Below are 13,257 nucleotides of genomic sequence, written 5' to 3'. Positions count from 1 at the left end.
GATGCGACCAGAGCCGCGACAAGAGCCGCGAAGGCTTCCGATAGGAAATCCCCTACCCTGGAAATCCAGAGTTCTCGCAAGAGCACAATTTGAATTGTCTCTGAGACACTCTGGCAATGAGTAATGATGCACGTTACTTTTACCCCTTGCATCGCGAGGAATCAATTACATCGGTGTATCTGATATAGGCGGGCTATAGGCGATGACGACATCTGAAACTAATCAGTCAGTAAACATTGGTCGTAGTGTTATCCAATTGCATCGAAGTCCGGAATCAGTCAGTAAACATTGCTCGTAGTTTTATCCAATAGCTTGCAGTGAGATTTTCAAATGCATGCTTGGTGCCACCCCTTGAGTTGGGTCATTACATTAGTCATGGCCAGACCCTTAATCTTTCTAGATTACCAGGGTCTGGAATCTCCAGGCTAGAAATCCCCATTGCTTGACAAACACTGCGAGCCTCCGGGCAGATGCTGGCTTTACAGGAGCAAAATTGCAAGAGTTCAGCGGCAGTCTACCGTAAGGCCATCATGTCCAAACACAACCTAGCCTAGCTACAAAGCCTCAATCTCCCAGCTGGACAGTCAACCGACTAGGAACCCAGTGCAGACAGGATGGAAAGAGAGAGAGACACTAGCAGGCAGCAAGTCTTCAACAGCAGTGCAGTAAGTTGTTCGACTGTCTATCAGGCCTAAGTGCCTAGCGTCAACAGTGTAGACCAGTTAAAAGATATCTTCCTGATGGCAATTGGCAGAAAACAAAAAACAGCTGATCACCAGGCAGACTTCAGGTGAAAACACAGCAAAAGTAATAAACAATTGAAATAAAAAGGCTATCTATAACTGGGCAGCTAAACTAAACGAGTGTACAAGAATTAAGGAAAAATAATCAACAATAAAATGGTAAATAAACAATCCAAACAAAAACAAGTCAGACGGAGCGGCTTGAGCAGCCAGCGTCCCCGTTGCTAGGTGACTGTATGAACTCTGTTTTTGTTCTTTTTTTTTCAGCCCTCTATAAATACAACAAACATTGACACACTGCTGGTGGCCACTGATCAAACAGAGAGGATTGTAGAGCCACCTGAGAATGTGCAAGAGAAAATTGCCTTCATCTTCAACAACCTCTCTCAATCCAACATGTCCCAAAAGGTGCTTCTGCCATACAGTATTGGTTTCCATTAAGATAAGGATGTTTGCTTGTTTTGCATGGTTCTTAAGCTACTTTATCGTTCCCCATATTGCAGGTTGAGGAGCTAAAGGAGACCGTAAAGGAGGAGTTCATGCCCTGGGTATCTCAGTACCTAGTCATGAAGAGGGTCAGCATTGAGCCAAATTTCCACAGCTTGTATTCTAACTTCCTGGATACACTGAAGAACCCAGAGTTTGTGAAGATGGTTCTGAATGAGACTTACCGGAACATCAAGGTGAGCCATGTTGTTATAGGCAAATCCTTTTTCTTTTATTCTGTTTTTGCATGTGTGCCTTTTAAGGATATTGAAATGGAAATGCTCATTCAACCTTGCTTTGCCTTTCAGGTCCTTCTTACCTCTGACAAGGCAGCTGCTAACTTTTCTGATCGCTCCCTGCTGAAGAACTTGGGACACTGGCTGGGGATGATTACTCTTGCAAAAAACAAGCCCATCTTATATCAGGTGGGCATGTCACTGAAGCCTGCTTGTACATGAAAGGCAAGGAACTCCCTCTGTATTGCTGTAAGATAGGTGATCTAATGTTTATTTTCTCTTATAGGATCTGGAATTGAAATCACTACTGCTTGAGGCCTATGTCAAAGGCCAGCAGGAGCTGCTGTATGTGGTACCATTTGTTGCCAAAGTCCTTGAGTCCAGCCTCCGCAGCGTGGTAAGGCATTTCCCACAGTTCCAGTCATGCAGTGTGTGTATTTGGAATGATCCAATGAGCATTAAGCAGAGTTTAACCCATCTGTTCTCTCTTGAAGGTCTTCAGACCCCTGAATCCTTGGACAATGGCCATTATGAATGTACTGGCAGAGCTGCATCAGGAACACGACTTAAAGGTTTTACAGCTTTGAGTTTTGCACACACACATGCTGGGTTCCCTTATCACAGGGCAGGTGAAGCTCATCTGTATTGTCTCTCTCCCCCCCTCAGTTGAACCTGAAGTTTGAAATTGAGGTTCTGTGTAAGAACTTGTCACTGGACATCAACGACCTGAAGCCGGGGAACCTGCTGAAGGACAAGGACACACTGAAAAACCTGGAGGAGCAGCTGTCTGCACCAAAGAAGGAGACCAAGCCGCCCGAAGAGATGTTGCCTGTAGGAGGTACTACAGGTAAGCAACAATATCCAACTGCTCTAAGTCACTCTGACCTGTTCATTTAATTTGGAATGCTCTGGGAATGTCCATTATGATATTTTATATCTGTTGCTACCTACATCTTTTTCTCTCTTGTCTGTTGTACATTGTTGCCCTGTTTCTGTATTAACCTTGATAGTGTTCTTCTTTGTGTTTTTGTAACCGCAGAATCTCTTCTGTTTGCAGCTGCTCCCTCAGCTCCGGCCACTACCACAGCCTGCACCGCTACCGGTCCCCCCACGCCTCAGTTTAGCTACCATGACATCAATGTGTACGCCCTAGCAGGGCTGGCCCCGCACATAAACATCAACATCAATGTGAGCACCTACACACTGACTGCTCCAGTCAATATGCGTGTCATAGTTATACAGCATTAGTTGCAGGAGAAACCAGAATGGTGGCTTGAAATAAACACGTGTTTAAACTATACTGCTCAAAAAAAATTAAGGGAACACTTCAATCATACACTGGATAGGTAAGGTACTCTGACACTGTTTGGTTCTGAGCACAAGTAAAACTTTTGAGGCGATTGTTTCATTTTGCAAGAACTGTCAGACACTCTGTGAATGTAGTTTGAGAATGGAGAAAAGGGTGGAAGGTTTCAAAAAATGTGTTTTAACAATTGTGGAAAAATGTAAGTGTTCCCTTAATTTTTTTGAGCAGTATAGTTTTAATTAGCAATCATGCTCACTTAAAGTGCAAAAGCGATGTCAGGTGTGAGTTGCATGTTCCATGTTTGTGTCTCCCAGATCCCCCTGTTGCAGGCCCACCCTCAGCTGAAGCAGTGTGTGCGGCAGTCCATCGAGCGCGCTGTGCAGGAGCTGGTGCACCCTGTGGTGGACCGCTCCATTAAGATCGCCATGACCACCTGCGAGCAGATCGTCAGGAAGGACTTTGCACTGGACTCGGAGGAGTCCCGCATGCGGGTGGCTGCCCATCACATGATGCGCAACCTGACCGCCGGCATGGCTATGATCACCTGTAGAGAGCCACTCCTCATGAGCATCGCCACCAACCTCAAGAACAGCTTTGCTGCAGCACTTAGGGTGTGTTAAACACACACACACACACACAAACACAGCGCACACAGGAAGATATAGGATGTGTCTCAAACCGCATACTTCCGCCAGTACTTCTAGTGTGCACTGAGCACTTACTTCCGTAGTGCCCACTTTTCGATGGTTAGTGTTGTCCGAAAAGGAACATTTATGTTATTTATTTATACACTTACCGAAAAGGACACCTGTTTAGTGTGGGTAGTGTCCATTGTTCCACAATGAACTTCTTTTACTGTTACTAGGGCGTCATCCGGGTTTTTTCAGTGCACTGAGTTTTTGCGTTATCTGCACTATATACTTAAACAGCCATCGTTCTTGGGCTGTTTTCTAGAATGTTCTGCCTGTTTAATGGCTACCCTCTTGTCCCCAGGCTCCCACCCCTCAGCAGAGAGAGATGATGGAGGAGGCGGCCGCTCGCATTGCCCAGGACAACTGCGAGCTGGCTTGTTGCTTCATTCAGAAGACAGCCGTGGAGAAGGCCGGTCCCGAGATGGACAAACGGCTGGCCACAGTGAGTGCTCTCGAGCCTTCCAAACGGTCTGAACGTGTGTGTCCCATTTGAAATCGTGGCGATGTCTTATGTGCTGTTGCCTCTGTACTTGAGCAGGAGTTTGAATTAAGGAAGCATGCCCGCCAGGAGGGCCGGCGCTACTGCGACCCCGTGGTGCTCACCTACCAGGCCGAGCGCATGCCCGAGCAGATCAGACTGAAGGTGAGCAGCACACGCTCAGCAGCATCATGCACAACATTTACACAGTGCAGGAAACAGCAGTACTCTTACATGCCCTATTTTAGATTTTTATTTGATTACATTTCATCATATTTGCCTATTTATTCCTGGATTTATATTATATTATTCAGAAATCAAGCTTAAATAGCTCAATATAAAATGGCCACCAAAAAGTTAATGCAGTAACTTCAATGGTCAAGCTTTTTCAACAATACTGACCAATAATTCTGATATGATTAAGCAAGTTCTTTTATATATACCTAATTGTTTTTAGTCTGTTGGTTGTTTGCCATCCTTGCTTTTTCATTCTTTCCACTGGTTTTGGAGTCCTAAACGGTCCCTCTGTAGGCTGTGACATACTCAGTGGTCTCTGTGCCTTCTCTACCTCAGGTGGGTGGTGTGGACCCAAAGCAGCTGGCTGTTTATGAGGAGTTTGCCCGAAATGTCCCTGGCTTCCTCCCAAGCAATGATCTGTCTCAGCCCACAGGATTCCTGGCCCAACCAATGAAGGTAGCTGCTCTTCACCTCCCTGTCACCCCATGCTAAGAGACCCAATCATGTCATGTGTTGAATCTTTCAGTTGAGAAGTGGTACTAACCATGAATGGGTATTTTAATCAAAAATAAGAGTTTATACTGGGAATTATTCGATAATTTAATTAATCTTTTGTTGTTTAATTGTGGCTTGCAAACCACTTTTAGTGCATTACCAACATATTCTGGTAGCATGTTACATACTGCCTTGTAGACTACTGATAAAAACAAGTTAATGTTTTTTTAGTTAAAGGGGAACTTGGCATGTATTTCAACGTAATAAACCCGTTTAAAAATATTTTGGATGGTTAAATGACCTGTTCCGGTGAAAATGACTTTCCCCGCTGCCCCTAGCGTCCCCAGGCGGAAAACCAACCTTGCAACATTGAGGCTACCGTCCCGGAAAGAGAAGTGAGAAACAAGAAACTCGTTTTAAATCGTGTTTCTTACCTTGTAACATCCACATTGTTCTGCCGAACTTATGCTAACCGTTTCGCTAGCTTGTAAACAAATCCATGTGCTTTATCGTTACCTTTTTCCACAGTTTGAAATAGCATAATGCACAATTTCTTCAGCAGAGGGGGAAATATAGCTAATCCTGCAAAGTTTCCCTTTAAGATTTGTTTTACAATTCACTACTAAGTTTGAAAATGATCCATCCATAATGCTGTCTCTGTCTGCTTATGTCCTACAGCAGCAGGCATGGGCCACTGATGACGTGGCTCAGATCTATGACAAGTGCATTGCAGATCTGGAGCAGCACTTGCATGCCATCCCCCCAGCCCTGGCCATGAACCCACAGACCCAGGCTCTGCGCAGCCTGCTGGAGGGCGTGGTGCTCGCACGCAACTCCCGTGACGGCATCGCCGCCCTGGGCCTGCTCCAGAAGGTCAGCCTTTATTTGAACAGGTCTACAAAGGCAGTCTTTTTTTAAGGTGTCTGTGCACATGAAAACGGCCTTAACTTTGTAATTAACGATGGAAAGCTCTCTTGGAACTGGGTGTGAGTCAGAGACGTATATTACATCAAATGAGGCGCGTTTGGTGCTTCAGAACAGCAATGCAGTGAGCAGGGCCTGGTGTATGAGACAGTCAAGAGTGCTGAAGTCTTAAAAAATCACACTAGGAACAATAACTGTTGTTTTTGCCCTGTTATTACTGTTATAGTTATTATTCCCGGTGTGAACGGGCCCTTTATAAAGCATATTGTCATATAGCCTACATATAAGTTAGGTGTTTAATTTGATATGACCATGCTTTTGCCTTATTTGATATGGCCATCCTGATGCCTTGTGTAATTTCCTGTTTGATGTCATTTAAAAGTGTAGTCTCATATATATGAGAGTAGTGTCTCATTGGGTTTGTGTGTTCCTCTCAGGCTGTGGAGGGCTTGCTGGATGCCACCAGTGGTGCAGATCCAGACCTGCTCCTGCGCTACAGAGAATGCCACCTGCTGGTGCTCAAAGCACTCCAGGATGGACGGGCCTACGGACCACAGTGGTGCAACAAGCAGATCACCAGGTGGGTGGCATTTGTAGTAGAGCTCGTATTGGCCAATACTGAATGTTAATTGTATCTTTTGACACGTGTTGGAACCCTAACTATTAGATGACTTAGATGATCGATCAATATGATTTTTTTTCTATTAGTCAATGTGTTGAATAGTTAAGTAATAGAATATTTTGCGTGTCAACTAAACTTGAATTTCAGTTTGAAGGAAATTAGCTAATTTTAGACTGTTAATCAGCCGCAGCTCATGGTTAATTTGGTTTTGTGAACAAGGCAGAGTTTCCTTTCCACATGCCTGCATATAGAAGATGTGCTTCCACACTGGTCTCTGCTTGCAACCTACATTGCAATGATGCAGAGTTGTTCATTTGTGCTGGTTTTACCCCATCACACAATAAGCTACTCCATAAATCTAGAAAGAATGTTTCTATATTGAATCGGCTAGTTATTGCAAACAAGCATGCTTCATGACGTAACCAACTTGTTTTGACTGTTTTTGTAGTTGATTTTTGTCAGTCCAGTTGATAAGTGGTTGAAGGCCTGCCTGACCGCAATCTTTGTCGTGCTACAGTGCGCCTGTTTTAACTGCCTCTGTCCCCATCCCAATAACAGATGCCTGATTGAATGCCGTGACGAGTACAAATACAATGTGGAGGCAGTGGAGCTGCTGATCAGGAATCACCTGGTGAACATGCAGCAGTATGACCTGCATCTGGCACAGGTGAAACTCCTCATTGAATTCAGCACCATAGCAAATATTCATGAGGGATGTTGAGTGGCACAGAGTGCATTTGTGCTCATGTTGATGACTGATACCGTGTCCTTTTGTGTGTTGTAGTCGATGGAGAACGGGCTGCATTACATGGCAGTGGCATTCGCCATGCAGCTGGTCAAGTTGCTGCTCGTAGATGAGCGCAGCGTGAGCCACATCACAGAGGCCGACCTCTTTCACACCATCGAGACCCTGATGAGGACCAGCGCCCACTCCAGAGCTAATGCCCCAGAAGGGTGAGCGCGCACACACACACACACACACACACACACACACACACACAGATGAACCTGCATTGCACATACAAGCACACCCACATAATGCTCACATGACCTTTTAAGAGTTGTCATGAGGTTAAAGGGTGTCTTGTATCCCAGGCTGCCCCAGCTGATGGATGTGGTCCGCTCCAACTATGAAGCCATGATTGACCGTGCTCATGGCGGTCCCAACTTCATGATGCACTCTGGGATCTCCCAGGCATCTGAGTACGATGACCCTCCAGGCCTCCGAGAGAAGGCCGAGTACCTGCTGAGGGAGTGGGTCAACCTGTACCATTCTGCAGCCGCCGGCCGGGACAGTACCAAAGCCTTCTCTGCTTTTGTGGGCCAGGTACACTGCTTGTGAAATCCCAAAAGAATATCTATTTTAGTATGACGTGTATAAGGTTTTAAATTAATCATGAACACTGACTAGAGTACAAGAATACAAGTTACATTGACTGTTTGTCCGTGACCTGCTGATGATGCCCATCAGAAGGCTTTTTTTTTTTAACGATTGCCTCTTGCGTCCCCCAGATGCACCAGCAGGGCATTCTCAAGACGGATGACTTGATCACGCGCTTCTTCCGTCTCTGCACTGAGATGTGTGTGGAGATCAGCTACCGGGCGCAAGCAGAGCAGCAGCACAACCCTGCTGCCAGCGCAGCCATCATCAGAGCCAAATGCTACCACAACCTGGATGCCTTTGTGCGCCTCATCGCTCTTCTGGTCAAACACTCTGGAGAGGCCACCAACACGGTCACCAAGATCAACCTGCTCAACAAAGTAAGGGGGGGAGGGGTGTGATGCTTCAAGTATTTAGATGTTTTGTATGCAGGTAAAGGACCATCTTTTGCGGGGTAAAAAGTGCCCACTGTTTAAGTATTGCATAGTTTTGACATAAAAGGGAATGAGAAATATACAGTAGGCATTGGCAACAACAGAATATAGAAAGGCAGAAAATAGCACTCCAAGCACAACAATAGATTCCTTAGAAATGTTACATACAAGTTTGTTGATATTCCAAATCAGTCGTGCAGTGATTGATGCAAATGTAGGCGCTTGCGGAGGCTGCAGCCGGATGTGTCCTGACTGTGCTGTGTGTGGTTTGCAGGTGCTCGGCATTGTGGTCGGTGTTCTGATCCAGGACCATGATGTGAGACAGACGGAGTTCCAGCAGCTGCCTTACCACCGCATCTTCATCATGCTGCTGCTGGAGCTCAACGCCCCTGAGCACGTCCTGGAGACCATCAACTTCCAGACCCTCACTGCCTTCTGGTGAGCACCATACTGCACCCCACACACCAGCACATACCAGCCCACAGTTATAGGTTGGGCCACATGACTAATATGTGTGTGTGCTTTACTCCACAGCAATACCTTTCACATCTTGAGGCCTACAAAAGCCCCTGGCTTTGTCTACGCATGGCTGGAGCTGATTTCTCACAGAATCTTCATTGCCAGAATGCTAGCACACACCCCACAGCAGAAGGTACATTTTCAGCGCTGGTTAACATGAATTCTTTCATAGTAATAAATGTGTTCTCTTCCTCCACTACATCATTTGTGTTGTGTTTTTCAGGGTTGGCCTATGTATGCCCAGCTGCTCATTGATCTGTTCAAGTACTTAGCCCCCTTCCTGAGGAATGTCGAGCTCAACAAACCTATGCAAATCCTGTACAAGGTACAACCCAAATTGTCACATTAACATCTTTTAAATATACACACTTCCTTGAATACATGCTTGTTAAGGACAGCAATGGGCTTTGTGTTCGTGATAAGCTGTGATTTAACATGGAGCCATGTCTGCTCTGTACTCGTAGGGCACTCTCCGTGTGCTTCTGGTCCTGCTCCATGATTTCCCAGAATTCCTGTGTGACTACCATTATGGCTTCTGTGACGTCATCCCTCCCAACTGCATCCAGCTGCGAAACCTGATCCTGAGTGCCTTCCCTCGCAACATGAGACTTCCAGACCCCTTCACCCCCAATCTGAAGGTATGACCTGTACAGCTTAGCATCTGCTCGTTCCAAAGGAATCTGTGTGGTCACTTTAGTGCCCATAAAAATGATGGAGTGGCCGGTATGAGTGGATTCACATTCTCAATCCCCCTTTCTCCCTACTAGGTGGACATGTTGAGTGAAATTAACATTGCTCCACGCATCCTCACTAACTTTACTGGAGTGATGCCCTCCCAATTTAAGAAGGATCTGGACTCCTACCTGAAGACGCGCTCTCCTGTCACCTTCCTCTCTGAGCTGCGCAGCAACCTGCAGGTAGGGGGCGCCACTCTGGGTCCCTGGAAGCACTTACAGCAAAGCGACACATCCTTAGACCAGGTTAAATTTTTTACTCTTTGGGCAAGTGTTCTTTGTTTGTGTTGTAGAAGTAGACTGTCTTGTTTGAGTGTGTGAATGTATTGTGATTAAGGAGTACATCTTTTTTTGGCTTTGGGCATGCTTTAGCTCTCATGTTTTTGTACCTCTACACAGGTGTCCAATGAGCCTGGCAATCGCTACAATATTCAGCTGATCAATGCGCTGGTGTTGTATGTGGGCACTCAGGCCATCGCTCACATTCACAACAAGGGCAGCACCCCCTCTATGAGCACCATCACACACTCTGCACACATGGACATCTTCCAGAACCTTGCTGTGGACCTGGACACTGAGGGTAGGTCTCCGGCTGTGCTCATACTAAGTGTCTCCAGTAAGGTGATGTTCTGATGGATTGTCACTGGCCACCACGTCTCTCACCTGGACCCATATCCTTATTTTACAGGCCGCTATCTGTTCCTGAACGCAATAGCCAACCAGCTCCGCTACCCGAACAGCCACACACATTACTTCAGCTGCACCATGCTTTACTTGTTTGCTGAAGCTAACACAGAGGCTATTCAGGAGCAAATCACCAGGTAGTGTGCGCGTCTGTGTATGTCTGTCTATGTGCGTGCGTCTGTGTGTGTGTGTGTGTGTGTGAGAGAGATCATTCCAGTAAGCAGAGACATGACTGTCTTCCTGTCCTGTGCAGGGTCCTGCTGGAGAGGCTGATTGTGAACAGGCCGCATCCATGGGGATTGCTCATCACCTTCATTGAGCTCATCAAGAACCCGGCCTTTAAGTTCTGGAGCCACGACTTTGTCCACTGCGCTCCAGAGATCGAGAAGTAGGTGCCGTTAATAACTCCTGTGTGAGACTGAGGAGGAGTCATATGTCTGACTTTACCACAGTGTTAAAAATTGAGGAAGTGTCCTTCACAACATTAGAATGTTAGAACACAGATAGAGATGGAATGAGGGGCACGCATAACATCTGACTTGACCACACTTAAGCATAATGGTCATTCTTCTATCTTGAAACCTACTTTCCTAGAGGTCTATCATGCTCATGCTCATGTCCTCACTCTACAGGTTGTTCCAGTCGGTGGCTCAGTGCTGTATGGGGCAGAAGCAGGCCCAGCAGGTGATGGAGGGCACAGGGGCCAGCTAGGCTGTACAGCCACCATCTCTGAGGTCGAAGAGAACCAACCCCAACCCACTAACTCTCACACTGATGCCGTCATCATCACTGTCAGCACTGAATTAAACTGGGACTTTTTTTTTTCTCCCTCTTCCCCCATTTAGATCAAAGGTTTTTTTGTTTGTTTTTTTGGACAGAAAAAAAAAACGAAAGTTTCTTTTATTTATGTCATGAGGACATGCTGTTAAATAAAGTTTTGAAGCCACATTGTAAATATTAAAAGGGACTACGAAGGATGATTTTTGCCCAAGCCATCTGATAGACTTTAATTTTTACATGACAGAGAAAACATCAGCATGCACCAATACAATATTGACTTTCTCCCAGACCCCCAACCATTGATTTTAGGTTTTTGTCTTCAAGACTGATTTGTTTTTGTTTTGAAACTTTATGGTGGTACTTTATGAAAGCTGCCTAATTTCTGTTTGGTTATTGTTCTTGGAGAGCAGGCAGTGTAGAGATCTCAACGAAGCTGGACAGGTGTGATTTTAGAGTGCTGGATTGGGGTAAAGGTAGCACCGTTTTAAAATGCGGGAATTATAGGTTCTCCCAGGCACGTGTAAAATTGTGGAATACTCAGAAATTTGATGGTAATTTGAATCTTGAATTTGTACAAAGATCCAAATTGCTGAACAAAAGATGGACCAATACAGCCCATTTTGTAAGGATTTTGAATGTTTTGTAAATGTATTGGTCCGAGTGTTGTATTTTGTAGTACTTTATAGTTGCCTTTAGTTCTTGCTACTTATTTCCTGTATGTATGCATTCTGTAGTTAACGCATTAAACACTTGAACTGCACCGCTGTCCTTTGTTTTCTGTTGTAGTTTTAAGGAAAATTGAGGATTTTAATGAAAGAATGAATGAAATCGCTGTTAAATTTAAAGTTAAACAGTTATCGTGATCAATCTGATCTGAGCTCAACTAATTTGCGGCTTACTATTAAGTGTGACGCTTTTGTGCTTGGCATCAGCATGTTACATTTGGGGGAGAGGTTCACTAAACGTGTTAGTGGTACATGTGGTTTGCGTCTGAGATTGTTGCCTAAGCCAAAACATTCTATTGCAGGTCATGAAAGTTAAATAGTCTAGTTCAGTCAAAATGACCTAAACCTAAGATGTTTCACAAAAGTAAATGTAATATTTTTTGGGACATAACAGTGTTTCGTATTATATAACAAGTAGAAAGAAGTATGTTAGGCCAGCCCCTTATGTCATTATTTCATACCAGAACTCTGCAGCCCTGATTTTAGTTGGAGCAGCAAAACCATATGGACTGAAAATGCCAGACTTGCTGGTGGGTTCCAAATTTCCCCCTTAATGATTTCCACCTGCATCTTGGGGACATAACACTTATGTTTATGTTGATTAAGTGTGCTTGTGTGCTGGCCTCACGGTTGGGTCACACCTGCCATGACTGCTTCAGATCTCAGGACTGCATGTTAGACCCCACAGCACTACAGTCTACGCTCAGTACTACGTAATGTATGGTGCAAGATCGTGCCCCTTGGCCCACTGTTATTGCTTGGATGAATCGCAGTGGTGTGCTGAGCATCTCTTGGGTTCTAATGAAAGATTTAACAAGCAATGAGAATGAAACTTACCTGACAACCAAACTGAAAACTATGGGGAATCCTGCCTATTCCCTGTGCACCATGAAGCAACTCTCTTCAAGGGCCACAATGGCGATGGTAAGGTTAGAATATTACTGTAATTTAACTTGGTGGTTCTCAAATGGGGGACGCGTACCCCTGGGGGTACATGACATTTTAAAATATACATATTTAAAAAGTAGAATCCATGCAGAAATACTAAAAACAACTAATAAATATTAAATCATATTTATAGTTCAAGAGAATGTTGCATATGTTTTGCATATTTATGGAGTTTTAAATGGTTCATGTTATAGTTTTAAATGGTCATATGGTCACTGTTTTCACTACATTAGTTTGAATCATTTGCAATAAATGTAGTCATGGACTATTAAAATTTAAAATGTTGAAAATAGTTTTTTTCCAAATGTTTGATTTTTTGGTGTTTTATCAGTTCCAACGTTTAATAAATTAGACACTGGTGGCACAGTGCTACGGAGCCCCTAAGGTGCGCACATGAAAGTTTCACGTGAGCACATGAAACTAAACTTTAGATTTTTTTTGCTCATGTCCCCTTAGGGGCTCCGTATAGTACTCGGTTTTAAGTCTTTTTTTCTCAACTTAAAATGCTTTGCTCTGGTTAGGGGGTACTTGGCGGAAAAAAATATTTCACAGGGGGTACATCACTGGAAAAGGTTAAGAACCACTGATAACTGACTGGCTATGTTTTCACAGTAGGCTACCATAGACAATTTCTCTGTAGGATGGGCAGTGAAGGCTAATCAGATGTATTACAGACAATGAAGCCTGGCTTAGCAGGTTTTTTTTATTTTATTGAAAGTTATGATCTCTTTGGATCTGTGTCCCTATGCCATGTTGCATGCTGGTTTTACTTCAGATATTCTGAGAATCAAACACGTACTTCTCAGAAATTGACAATCACAGAATCTGGACGG

The 13,257-nt window shown here is 44.6% G+C and overlaps 1 protein-coding gene across 14 annotated transcripts in view; it reads left to right on the top strand.

Moving 5' to 3' along the window:
* cnot1 (CCR4-NOT transcription complex, subunit 1) overlaps window positions 1-13,257 on the top strand; it is a 33,448-nt gene that overhangs the window by 18,733 nt on the left and 1,458 nt on the right. For 5 of the 14 annotated variants that reach the window (XM_042110522.1, XM_042110520.1, XM_042110521.1 and 2 more), the window contains exons 24-50: window positions 1,011-1,151; window positions 1,247-1,426; window positions 1,538-1,654; window positions 1,752-1,862; window positions 1,960-2,037; window positions 2,132-2,312; window positions 2,505-2,653; window positions 3,086-3,382; window positions 3,765-3,905; window positions 4,002-4,106; window positions 4,515-4,634; window positions 5,012-5,068; window positions 5,352-5,546; window positions 6,035-6,177; window positions 6,778-6,886; window positions 7,004-7,173; window positions 7,315-7,546; window positions 7,732-7,980; window positions 8,309-8,472; window positions 8,569-8,686; window positions 8,777-8,878; window positions 9,018-9,191; window positions 9,321-9,533; window positions 9,687-9,867; window positions 9,976-10,108; window positions 10,225-10,359; window positions 10,604-11,511. In XM_042110522.1, the coding sequence (XP_041966456.1) occupies window positions 1,011-1,151; window positions 1,247-1,426; window positions 1,538-1,654; window positions 1,752-1,862; window positions 1,960-2,037; window positions 2,132-2,312; window positions 2,505-2,653; window positions 3,086-3,382; window positions 3,765-3,905; window positions 4,002-4,106; window positions 4,515-4,634; window positions 5,012-5,068; window positions 5,352-5,546; window positions 6,035-6,177; window positions 6,778-6,886; window positions 7,004-7,173; window positions 7,315-7,546; window positions 7,732-7,980; window positions 8,309-8,472; window positions 8,569-8,686; window positions 8,777-8,878; window positions 9,018-9,191; window positions 9,321-9,533; window positions 9,687-9,867; window positions 9,976-10,108; window positions 10,225-10,359; window positions 10,604-10,682 (4,074 nt within the window). In that variant the 3' untranslated portion in view covers window positions 10,683-11,511. Of the gene's footprint in view, window positions 1-1,010; window positions 1,152-1,246; window positions 1,427-1,537; window positions 1,655-1,751; window positions 1,863-1,959; window positions 2,038-2,131; window positions 2,313-2,504; window positions 2,654-3,085; window positions 3,383-3,764; window positions 3,906-4,001; window positions 4,107-4,514; window positions 4,635-5,011; window positions 5,069-5,351; window positions 5,547-6,034; window positions 6,178-6,777; window positions 6,887-7,003; window positions 7,174-7,314; window positions 7,547-7,731; window positions 7,981-8,308; window positions 8,473-8,568; window positions 8,687-8,776; window positions 8,879-9,017; window positions 9,192-9,320; window positions 9,534-9,686; window positions 9,868-9,975; window positions 10,130-10,224; window positions 10,360-10,603; window positions 11,512-13,257 lie in introns of those variants that run through there. The other 9 variants (XM_042110532.1, XM_042110531.1, XM_042110524.1 and 6 more) reach the window with 6 other exon arrangements.

Source organism: Alosa sapidissima, chromosome 11, assembly GCF_018492685.1.
Source record: "Alosa sapidissima isolate fAloSap1 chromosome 11, fAloSap1.pri, whole genome shotgun sequence".
Lineage (NCBI taxonomy): Eukaryota > Metazoa > Chordata > Actinopteri > Clupeiformes > Clupeidae > Alosa > Alosa sapidissima.
This window is presented reverse-complemented; position numbering and strand designations above follow the sequence as displayed.